This window comes from Acinonyx jubatus, chromosome D1, assembly GCF_027475565.1.
Source record: "Acinonyx jubatus isolate Ajub_Pintada_27869175 chromosome D1, VMU_Ajub_asm_v1.0, whole genome shotgun sequence".
Lineage (NCBI taxonomy): Eukaryota > Metazoa > Chordata > Mammalia > Carnivora > Felidae > Acinonyx > Acinonyx jubatus.
In genome coordinates this window covers 84,891,425-84,904,246 of record NC_069390.1, presented here as the reverse complement: position 1 = coordinate 84,904,246, position 12,822 = coordinate 84,891,425, and the positions used below count along the sequence as shown (strand labels likewise).

At 40.2% G+C, this 12,822-nt stretch overlaps 1 protein-coding gene across 9 annotated transcripts in view; it reads left to right on the top strand.

Annotated features, from left to right (window-relative positions):
* The window catches only part of NTM (neurotrimin), a 935,659-nt gene that overhangs the window by 703,677 nt on the left and 219,160 nt on the right, over positions 1-12,822 (top strand). The window contains exon 1 of one of the 9 annotated variants that reach the window (XM_053203854.1): positions 2,926-3,053. The exons of the other annotated variants lie outside the window; for them this stretch is intronic. Coding sequence (XP_053059829.1) covers positions 3,043-3,053 — 11 coding nt within the window. The 5' untranslated portion in view covers positions 2,926-3,042. Of the gene's footprint in view, positions 1-2,925; positions 3,054-12,822 lie in introns of those variants that run through there. 9 annotated transcript variants of the gene reach the window in all.

The following is a 12,822-nucleotide window of genomic DNA, read 5'->3' as shown; positions in this document are numbered from 1 at the left end:
ATAAACATTAGGATGCATATGTCCCTATGAATCAGCACTCCTATATCCTTTGGATAAATTCTTAGTAGCACTATTGCTGGGTCATAGGGTAGTTCTCTTTTTAATTTTTTGAGGAACTTCCACACTGTTTTCCAGAGTGGCTATACAAGTTTGCATCCCCACCAACAGTGCAAGAGGGTTCCCGCTTCTCCACATCCTTGCCAACATCTGTCGTTTCCTGAGTTGTTAATTTTAGCCATTCTGACCAGTCTGAGGTGGTATCTCAATGTGGTTTTGATTTGTATTTCCCTGATGATAAGTGATGTTGAGCATCTTTTCATGTTTCTGTTGACCATCTGGATGTCTTCTTTGACATAGCAGGGAAGAGTATCCAGTGGAAAACAATCTCTTTAGCAAATGGTATTGGGAGAACTGGACAGCAACATGCAGAAGAATGAAAATGGGCCACTTTTCTTACACCATACACAAAATAAACTCAAAATATATGAAGGACCTAAGTGTGACACAGAAAACCATCAAAACCCTAAAGGAGAAAACAGGCAACGACCTCTTTGGCCTCATCCACAGCAATTTCTTCCTTGAGGCATCTCTGAAGACAAGGGAAATAAAAGCAAAAATGAACTATTGGGACCTCATCAAGATAAAAAGCTTCTGACTGCAAAGGAAACAACCAACAAAACTAAAAGGCAATCTATGGAATGGGAGAAGATATTTGCAAATGACATTTTAGATAAAGGGTTAGTATCCAAAATTTATAAAGAACTTACCAAATTCAACACCCGAAAAACAAATAATCTAGTGAAGAAATGGGCAGAAGACATGAATAGACACTTTTTCCATTAATCCAATTCTAACACCAATTACACATTTTTAAGTAGTTCTTCCAATTTTCTGTTACCAAGATCTGTGTTGTCAAGGTTTAAACAGAGAAATTGAGCCAGTTAGAGACATATACTAAGGGGTTTATTGCAGGGCTTGACTTACATGATTGTAGGGGCTGACTAGGGAAATCCAAGTTCCTTAGAGCAAAACATCAGGAAAAGTAGGCTGGAACTTTCTGGCATGGGTTGAAGCTTCTTTCCACAGTGGAATTCTTCTTTCCTGAAGTTTCAGCTCTGCTCTTTGGACCGTCCAACTGACTGGGTGAGACCCATTCAGATTATCTAGGATAATCTACTTAAAGTCCGATGGTTTTTTAACATTAATCACATCTGTAACAACATTGCTCTTTGTATTAATAACTGGGCAATATTCCTAGCTAAGTTGATACATAAAACTGACCATCACAGGGGTGCCACAGTGCTTATTTACAGTAGGTGCTTGATGCATGTGTACAGATTAAAATTAAATACTACGGTAGTAGACTGTTATCCTCATACCAGTGAGGAAATCATTTGATTGAAGTACAAGACAATTAAAGAGACATTAAAATCCATTAGATATGGTTATAATGACACTGTGGGGAAAGAGTATGCTAAATGTTTATAATGGGACTGTGGGGGGAAGAGCATGCCAGAAGTAAAACTTCTAATAAAATGAGGTTTATTCACTGGGACTGTTGAAAACAGATGAGCTCCAGGAGGTACATGAGCTCTCCAGAATTACATGCTTTGTGTGTGTGTGTGTGTGTGTGTGTGTGTGTGTGTGTGTGTGTTTGAGAGAAAGAACATGTATTTTTTTTCTTAAATTAGACTCTATAGTGCTCATCAGATTTTCAAGAATGTTCACAAATATTCACAAATGTGACCTCATTGATAGCAGTAGCCAGCTCATCTATCAGTAGAAACAGGCCTGCATTAGGAGTCAAGCTATGGATCTAATACAGTCTTACAAGTTAGTAAACTCACACCTACCTGGAAAATCTAGAGTCAACTCTTGGAGAACTCAGAGGTAATGCCTCTTATGGGACATGGTTAGGGAAGAATCAGTAGACACCTATTAACCCCAAAGCCTATTAGGACATGGGGTGGGAAAAAATATTCTGCCCTTCATTACTTGTGTAACTAAACTAAGAATTAAGTTGACATGAGACACATTAACAGGAGAAAATCAAATTTATTTTTGTATATACTGGAAATCCATACAGACATGAAATTCCAAAGACAGGCAGGCAAAATGAAATATACATGTCTTTTTGAACTAAGGAGAAGGGGTGGGGGCCTGGTACTACAACGGGAAGGAATACAATTCATAGGATGATGAAAAAGAGTGAATGTTTGGTAAACAAATGTGTGCTGAGCCCCTCAGGAACAGTGGTACATAGAGAACTCTGCCTACCATACCTAGTTCATAGCATAATGCAGTTTTCTATGGATACAGCTTCCTTCCTGGAGCAGGTCTTCTATCTAAATTCTTTTAGGTATTTGTGGGTGGAGGGGAGGTTAAGGTTTTTCCCTGAATCATTTGGGTCTTGATTGTTTTTGGCTAGAAATAATCTGCATGCCAAAGTGGCCCATCTTGGGATGGCCTGACCTTGGCCCCTACATATGGTTACCTCTAATAACAGAGTCCTGCTGGCCCCACATCAATGATCAGATAAAGCAAGAGAGTGGTAAAGCAGAGTAACTGTGAGTGAGCCGATCGCAGCCCCTCTCCTGACTTAGAAAAGGGTTAATGCACACAGATGGCTGCAACCCCCCCAAGCAGTCAGCATACTGTAAAACAATATTAACATCATTGCCTTTTGACTACCATGTATGTAAACCCCAGGATATGACAAGCCTCTTTAGAATCTTCTTTGATTGTGTTACTCAGTCTCCCGTAGGGAAGTAGGGAGGGGTAGAGGGTAGATACCAGGGGAAACATATAATTAGGAGTCTCTTAGAACAATAAGGGTTCTCAAACACGTATGCATGAAGCTGATTTGTTGCTTTTGGTATTTCTGTTGGTGAGTAATTAACCAAGTTTTGTGAAAGTATGTGCTAGCTTGGGCAATCCGATTGTTGTGAACCATGGGGAAAGAATAGTTCCCTTTAGCTATGTTTTCAGAGAAATACTAAATGGAGATGTGAATGGAAAGGAAAGAACAGAATTTCTGGAGAGATGCCATTATGGTAATGTCAGAACTTCCTTTCAAACTCAGATAAATCTTTCTTGTTATCATCCTTATTTTCAGTTTTACAGAAGACAGGAGGCCTATTTCTATGAGAGAATGCTGTATACACAGATCTCCTTGTCACCTCCCCAAGAGAGACCTCTGGCTGTCTCTATGGGTCTCTGGTTCTTTTCTTTTACATAATCTTTTGCTGGTCCTGTAGTGAGTGTGTGTGGGTTGTGGGGGAGGGGGTGCTTTTATTTTACTGCTGAGAGGAATAGAAACTTTCTCCTGGGAACTCTTCTGAGAGGAGAACAAGTTTCTGACAAACATTTTCTGAAAGTAACTCTATGGCCAGATCTGAACAGATCTGAAGATAGTGTCAATTCTGAAAAATGAAGCTGGTTTAAGAGTCTGGCCCTCTGGCACTGTGCCTATAGCCACTGAGCCTCTTGGCATAGAGATGTGCTGGCTCCACTTGTTCTGGGGACCACAGGGGCTTAGTGTTATTGGCATGACAAAAGAGAGTTTGGCAGTTCTTTAGGCCAAGGGTTTCTGACTTAAGTGGCCTTCTGAATTAATAATAGCCAAATAGGAAGTTTTGTACATGTGAAGGTAATCTAAAGAAAGCAAAATAATTTTATTTACTTTGGAGACCTTGGGCATGTACATTATCTTCTGTGGGCCTCAGTTTATCCAACCAGAAAAATGGGAGTGGAGGTCCTTACTTATCAATAGGAATGTTACATGACTTAAGGAAGCAATGTTCTGTAATGATTTGCTGATATGAATGACATCAATAGTGCATTATATTAGTCATAGCAGGTTTGCAAGCTACCTGGCTCCTCTGATAACAATGAGCTTTGGAAATGGCAGGCTATGAATATTGTAAGAGGGAGAAATAGTTTCACTCCCTTTCCAAAAAAGGTACAAGAGGAATATAGGGCCACTTAAATAGGAAGTGAAGACATTCCAAATGCCCTGACCTGGAGCAGTCCTTAAAAACTGCAGTTCAAAACCTTCTGCTGAAATTGACCAAGCTAACCATTCAGAAAAATTCAGTTTGGAAATACAGCACCATTCATTTATCTGTCCAGTAGTCCAGGCTTCTGTGTTGGCGCAAGGTTGCATTTGGTGGCCAAAGTAAGTGCTGGGGCTAAGCAGCCACTCCTATAAAAGCTTTGTACTGTCCACAGTCTCAGAATTCCATTCTTCATTTGTTCAGATAGCTCATCTCTGGACACAGACCTGTTCTGAATTTGATAGGCCATTGTTTGATGTACACACATGCCCTCCCATCAAGTTAGGACTGTGAGAACACTGCAAGTCTGCCAAGAGGTTTCTTTAAGGACTTTGGGGAGGGGATTGACATGATTTGAATGTGTGCTATCAGGCCAGTGTCCCAGTGGCCATTCTAATTGGCTGAAGATGAGTCTTGAAATGTCACAGAAAGATTTATCTCTCAGCACAGATTCTTCCTCGACTAATTTTGCAATAGGCCACCAGATAATGGGTTGTTTGGAAAACAATGCACAGTTTCACTTGCTTTTGTTTAAGATTTAACTTTGGTAGGGCATTTGAAGCAAAAGGGCACAAGGAAATGAAACCTACAACTGGCTTAGAGAACACTTGGCACCGGTGGCAGCAGGCTTGTTTGTGAGAAATCTGGCTGTGTTTTTTTCAGGGTGCCATCCTGTCCTTGCGGGGACTCATCAGACAGGTAGGTGGAGAAACCTGCCTCAGAAGTTAGGGCTTGGGAAGAAATACGGGACTTGACATCTTAGACCAACATGTTATATCAGCAGCAAGGATTAATTTCAGAGAAGCTATTTTATGAAAAGCGGATTCCGCCACTCCTGGTTTCCCAGGAAAATATATGTTGTTGATTTGAAGGTGCTATTATCACCTGTAAGGTGCTTATTGATTTAAGAGCAGCTTTTGGGTGTTGGGAGAAATAGGTAGATGGGTACCATGTTTCATGTACATATGGATTAGAAAATAAATTTCTAATTCATAAACACTAAAGTGTGAAAATATATTTTGTAAAACAGTATTTTTAGGCAGAGTACAACAAAAGCTCAACACTCATTGGTGTAGAATCTTGTTCCAATGGAATTCCCAGGTTAATATTGCATTTCTTACGATACTAAAGGATTCTCTCTTTTGTTGACTGTTTTATACACGTGTACATCTAAGTATGAAAAGAATGTCTGATAATCTGGGGTTCAAACAAAGCCCTAGCCCAGGCTAGGAATAGCTTGGAGAGTATAGATAATTACAATCTACACAGAAATCTAAAAATAAAGTTTTATTCATCATCTCTAAAGATTTTTTAAGCACATAATCTTTTACCAAAAATGTTTCTAAATGCTTAAAGGATAACTCTTTCCAACCCCTTTCCCCTGACCCCAGAAGTTTAGAGAAAAAGTGAAACACCTAAAGGCAGAAATCAGAAGAGAAAAGGAAGCATAGCAAAGGTCCTAATCTGTCTTGAAATGATTGAGAATTGGGTGCAAATTTAATTCTTCTTATGCAATAGGTAACCTTTATGTGTCTGGAATTTACCTGAACTAAGGTCAATGTTGATAGCTTGGTGAGTATGTAATCAATGGCATGCATTCTTTTTTTCTTAAACAAGGGACACAATAGTATTGATTACCCCATACATTTCATGCTAGGTAGCTGCATTAATCTGACCTAATGAGCATGCTTGCATTGTAGAAACCGTTGTCCTATAACTTGAGTGTGTTATTAGCAACAATCCTGCTTGCTAAATATTTCTTTTCTTCATCTCTAACTTCCACTTTATTATTGTTGAACCAGGGGTCAACAGACTTTTTCTGGGAGGGCCAAGGAGTAAATACTTGAGGTTTCATGGGCCATAGTATCTCTGCTGTAACTGCTCACCTCTGCCATTGAGGCACAGAAGCACCTAGGGGTAATGTGCAGGCAAACAGGCATGGCTGTGTTCCAGTACAACTTCATTTGCTTACATTGAGACCATGGGCTGTATTTGTTCCCCACTGACATCCAAGGTTGGAGAAAGAAGCCATAATCACCACCATGACTTGTAGAGGGCTGCCTATGCAGAGGCGTGGTTTAATTCCATGGTAGCAAGCTGGTCCATAGGGAGGAGGGAAACAGAAAAGCTAATAAGTAAATGAGTTAACAAAATAATTTCAGTTGGCCATAAGCTATATGTGGAAACAAGATAATTTGTGATAGAATAACTTGTGGTTAGCTCGGTCTAATTTGTTGTGAGGAATTACAGAGTTTTTTATATATTTTGAAAACTATTTTTTATTTTACTTTTTTTTTCATTTGCCTTTTGATTTTAATATCCCTCTCAAGGCATCGTTAGGCCCATTCCCATTTCTAAAAATGTTTATATCTATCTCCATGCTTTAAATATAAATCTTGACAGAATTTTAGATATTTTATGAAAATATTTCAATCACGTTTTGTCAGTTATGTCCAAACCTACATTCAGAACCTACCATGTTTTATGCCTTTTTAAAAAGTTTTGTTTGTAATTTTTTAAGGGTTTCATTTTAATTCCAGTATAGTTAACAGTGTTGTATTAGTTTCAGATGTGAAATATAGTGATTCAACAATTTTGAGACCCATTTTCTAAGGAATCTTGCATTATCCCTTCAGCCTCTATGTCCTCTCTTATAAGTTATTTAATAGCAATACCTATCCAATAGTATTACCCAGATAGTAAATAAGATTTGTAAATGGTATCTTTGAACCAGTAGAGCCCACGAAATGTTCATCGCATCTCATTGTCAGGATTGTTTCTGACGTTGTTTTTATCACCCATATCTTTATTATTTGTCACATTTGCTTGGGAATTTTGTTGCAAAACATAGTAGAGATTCTTTAAAGATTCTGGGTGGACTATAGTCCTTTGTCTTTACTATCTCCTTAAGGGAGGATTTGTCTAAGTCATTGGCAAGCTGAAGCAGCTGTCTTCATTTCAGCTGACATGAGGAAGCAGTGTTTATGATCCCCACTATACCACTACTGGAATATCTGTCATCATCAGTAGCCAGAACCATGGACTTATTGATAGCACATGAAAAAAACCCGGCATGAGCTGGTATAGACTCTCAGAAAAAGACTGAAAAAACTGAGAAATTGTTCTTCCTTATCAGAAGCTTTATAAACATCTATTGGTGAAGCTGATGACTGACAAACTGAGATAATTAAGCTCCATCATATTCAGTCCTCTCTGATTCAGAATGACCATGTGAAATGTATATTGTTTCCATTTACTGGACTATTTCAATAAAAGTTCAGAGTTGTCAGAAAATGCATGTGTACAAAATTGAAACAGCACGAAGAAAATACAATAGCAGCTGACCTTTGCTGAGCCCTTACAAGCCAGGAACTGTGCCAGGTGAATTGGATTCTACTTTTTCCTAAACCCCACAATAAATGACCACAACATTCAGGGGTGGTCAAATTCTCATTTTACTGAGGAGGAAATAAAGACCTGGAGAATCTCACTCAATGTCATCTGGCTGGTAAGTGGCAGAGGCAGAATTCAAGCCCAGATCTGCCTGATCAAAAGCCAACACTACATTTACCAGAAAGTTGTCTCTAATTTTTTTTTAATTTTTTAATGTTTACTTATTTTTGAGAGAGAGAAAGAGAGAGAGCATGATCAGGAGAGAGAGAGAGAGAGAGAGAGAGAGAGAGAATGAATCTGAAGCAAGCTCCAGGCTCTGAGATGTCAGCACAGAGCCTGATGTGGGGCTCAAACTCACAGACTGAGATCATGACCTGAGTTGAAGTTGGACACTTAATCGAGTGAGCCACCCAGGCGCCCCTTTAAAAGTTTTTTGATTGTTTCTATCCACCCATAGAAAAACAAACCATACAAAATAAAACAAAGAATAATTTTGAAAAATCACCCATATGCCTGTGTGTATATTATGTTTGTGTATTATCTATTATATATGTATACTTATTAACAAGTTAAATCTCTATTATACTAATATGTATTGAGCAAATTGTCAAACATTCACCAAAAGAGAAATATAAAAAGGATGCACTAAAAGTAAATACAAACGAAAGAACTGCTATCTTCTTCCCCCACATGAGAGGATCACCACCTGCTTGGAATGATGTGTAAACTCTGCAGACCACTACGCTGGACCACCTGGGAAGGCCAAATAGACACATTAAGTCTAACACTATTTTGTCTCCCTGGTAAATCCAGTTTAATCTCTGCATGTAGCACTGGCTACATAGGCTTTATCTCTCAAGAATTCCAAATGAAGGCTGCATGGTCTGGTGAGGCTGGCTCAGGCTATCGGGAGCTGGCATTCATTGGTGCAGGGCCTTATCCCTCATAAAATCAATGGCACATGTTAGTATGCCACCAAAAGTGAAGCAGAGCCTTCCTGTGAGCTGTGTGGCTGCTGCTGGGATGCCCTCACCCACCTGGGTGGGTACCTGGGTAAGTGCTGCTGGACAGCCCAAGCCTACTGCTTCAAGAATGAACTGCTTCTTCCACCATACAAATATCTTGCTAATTAGCAATTAGCCAGCGAGGGAGAAGAGATGGAGGGAAACTGGGGATCTGAAATAGTCTCCTAAGAGACATGGGGAAAAAAGCAGCACTTAATGGAAGCCAGATAGAAACAGGGAGCTGCCTCATTTGGGCAAGATGTCTCGCGCTGTTTTTCTAAATGCTTTAGATTCAGCAAAGGGCCCCGATGCATTCTGCCAAGTGCTTTTCCCTTTAATTTTTAAATGCATTCAAATTTCAAGGGGAATTTAATCCGTATGTTTCTGGTTCTTTTACACTTAACTCATCAAAATGTTGTTCTTTAAGAGCTGTTTGATCTGCAAGGCTTATGAGCCTTTGTTATAAGCCTTTTCAAAACCACTTTCCCCCTTTTGAATCAGCAAATGGAATTGTGCCAGTTCTGAATGGGATTTGAATAAGAGAAGTCCAACTTTAGGATTAAATTCAGAACCTGAAGGGTGTCTGAGCTGACTCTGCAGAGACACACACTTGACCTTTGCATGTTCGTGGGTCCAACAGCACCATGAGTACACTCAGCACAGGGGGCAGTGCTTGGTGAGAGCCCAGGGCAAAGAGGCAGTACAACTCAGAGGGCATGTGCTTCTGCCAGTGGCCCAATAAACTATGAATTGACCTTAGAAACCCCTAACCCATCCTTCCATTCAGTGACATCTGTGAACATAATGGTGACATAATAGTTGATACTCTGGAATACCACCTACTGCACTCTGTTTTCTAGTGATATATGTGCCTCATCTTCCTTAATCCTCATCACAGATCTGTGAGGTAGGTGTGGATGTAATAAAACTCAGTGGATATGAGTTTAAGATTTATAATCGATTGACCTGTGTTTAAATCCTAGCATCAGTATTTTTAAGCTCTAGTACATTAGCAGAGTTCATGAATACTCCGCAAATTGTGCTTCCATTTGCTCCTATCCCTGTGACTATTGTTGTGGATGGTGTGGCTGCTGATGCTGCCTTTGCTCTACTATCTTATGGGGAAGACATCTCTATTGTTAGCTACTATTGTTACAAACTTGTGCCTTTTTTTCTTTTTTTTTTTTTTTTTTGGTTTGTGTTTCTGTGTCCAAATCTCCTCACAAATCACAACTATTAGTTCTAAAACAGAGTCAGACTGACTTCTCTTTTTTTTTTCTTTTTTAGAGAGAGAGAGAACACATGCATGTGCATGAGCAGGGGAAGGGCAGAGAGAGGGAGAGAGAGAATCTCAAGAAGGCTCCATGCTTAGCATGGAGCCCAACATGAGGCTCAATGTCACGACTGTCAGATCATGACCTGAGCCACAATCAAGAGTCAGACGCTTAACCAAGCCACCCAGGTGCCCCTAGACTGATCCTTCTTCTGCCATGGCAGGTCTTTGCACACTTGAAGACAATTATGATATGCCCCAAACTTCTCTTTTCCAGGTTAATAACCCACATTTGATGTGCAGTTCCTTACAGGGACATCTGCCCTCTGTCTTTTCCCTTCTCGCACTGTCCTGACACACTAGAGTGAGTGAAATGTGTTAGATGAGATCTGACCATTGTGAAGTGTGATACAAGTTTGTTCACTTTTGTATTTTACACCTTGAACAAATATGGTCTTTTAATCTTTTTAGCTTGGGGAGGTCACATAACTCCTTTTTGTCCATCTAGAAATAATGTCAATAACATAATTTTTCTCACATGAACTGTTTTTCAAATAGTTCATCATCTCCTGTATTTCAGCTGTTCGTTTTTTGTTATGAAATCTAATGTTTTCTTATGTACCCTGCTGAATTAGTAAACATGATTAGAGATTCAATGAGAAAATGCATATTGTACAGAGGATTTAGATGTTAAGTGGGGATGTGGTCCAACAGGAAGAATTTCACAAATTCCTGTTTGTATATTAACTAGATCCATTGACCCCAGTTCCCAAGCCTATAGAGCCTCATTGTGAAGAGTCATTGTGAAGCTCAGGTAAGTTTCAAACTGGAAGAAAGCTGAGAAAAATCTATTGCCCTTGGCCCTTCCATTGGGTAAGCAACTGAGAGCAAGCTTACAGCCTGTGTAGGACATCTTTTAATTTGCCAAGTGAATAAATGTGCAGTCACTGCAGCAGGCCTCCACCAGCTGTGCCCACATGGCCCACTCAGCTGGACTGGTTTTCAAGGAACAGACAGGACTCATCCACCTTATCTTGGTAATGAAATCCCCTGCCAAGAAGATCATCATTGGGTTTGAACATTTGCATGAAACTCCAGGCAGCTAAGGATAGGCAGCCCTGTGTGATGAAGGCACTTCCCATCTTCTAGGTCAACAGGAGTGGTTTGCCCACTGCTGGCCATGGTGCTAAAGTGGCTAGGCCCAGGGGATGACTCGTCCTGCCGGTGATTCTAACCATCTTTCCACTTACCTTTTAAGTGCATTTCATCTCTGTCCTCCTGGGTTTTGGCAGACCCTGTAAGCTTCACTGACCTATTCTGCTTACAAGCTAAGCAGTCACTGCAGGTCCTTACTTGACCTGAGAGATTTTCAAATGCATCTCCATGGAAATTTCTTCTCTTGCTAACAGTCCTTGGTTTGGATTTTAATCTCAGAAAACTGTGAAATGTACTTGTTTCGTATGATGTTTTCTGAGAGGTTGCATAGAGATCTAATAGGTCTCTATGACAAGTGGGAATGAAGACAATTGATTGCACATCAGCACCTGCATTCTTAATAGGCACCCAGCCCAGGACTAGATAGGGAAGAAAGTGAAACTTTGAGGGACGGCCCCCCATCCTCCAGCCAGCCCTGATGACTATGTAACATGGTGGTTAGATACATTTCATGTATCAGAAGTAATATAAATATATAGGAGAATTATGCAAGTGGGTGCTAAAGAGTATGGTGCAGGCAGTAAATACTGTGGTCACACAAATGAGGAAGAGGAAACTATGGACCAGAAGAATCCAGAAGGCAAGACAGGATCTGGGCTTCTGAGCTGGATGGGATTTAGTTGGTCAAGTAAATGGTGAGATTCAGGAATGAGGATGGATCCTTGGGAAATTATCTTGTACGTGGAAACCAAACCACACACACACATGTATACATCATAGAAACTACAAGCCAACAACGTTCCGTTTGCACTTAATTCACAAATAACTAAAAGCTACATAGCTGCTGTTGCCAATATGCAACAGGATATTGCACATTGGCATTTTTCTAGTAAGACCTTTTTTCACTTCCCAACAGGAGGAACACTATTCATTTTGAAAGACAGAGTAGCTCTTTAGAACTACTAACATTTGTCTGAAATAATATTCAGAACACCCATCAAAAGAGTACATGAAATATTGTAGCAACTGGCACACAGAAGTTGAGCAGCATCTATATTATTTATACTTTCTAGAGCCTTTACTGTGTGCTAAGTTACCTCCCTCCATCTCTGTGTGTGTGTGTGTGTGTGTGTGTGTGTGTGTGTGTGTGTATAGTTTCATGTAATCCTCATAACAGTCTCTGAGGGTAGATGATCTTATCATCCCCATTCACAGGCAAAGAAAATGAGGCACTGAGAGATTGAGGGCAGCACTTCATAAATAATATGGTAAGGCTATGGACCAGGAATTCTGATACCAGAATAAGGCAGGCATTTAAACAGTGTGCTACATGTGGGGTGCCTGGGAGGCTCAGTCGGTTAAGTATCTGACTTTGGCTCAGGTCATGATCTCATGGTTCATGCATTCGAGGCTTAGGTTGGGCTCTCTGCTGACAGCTTAGAGCCTGAAGCCTGCTTCAGATTCTATGTCCCCCTCTGTCTATGTTCCTCCTCCACTTGTGCTCTCTCTCTCTCTCAAAAATAAATATTAAAAAATTTAAACAATGTGCTACATGTAATAAAATTGTTCGAATCTGCAGAGCAGTCAACCATTTGGAAATAACCTTCCCATGAATAGTTTCTGCTGTCTTTCACAACCTTCCCATGGCAAAGAGAGCATTGCATCCATAAGAAAGCTGAGGCAAAGAGAAAGTTTCTCCTAAGGGTCACAGTCTTCCTTTGCTCAGACCTGTGTCATGCCATGTTTGGTGGTGATGACTCAGCAAACACTCTGCCCTTTGAGTGTTTTTACCTTCCCATCTGTAGCGAGCTTCATTCATGTTCCTTCCATTGTGACACTCCAGCCTGTGCTTCTCCTCTGAAGTTCATGATCATGTGCAGCGTCTTATGCTTTTCAGTTACTGGATCAGATATCCTGTACTTTGAGCACGACCTCCTGTCGT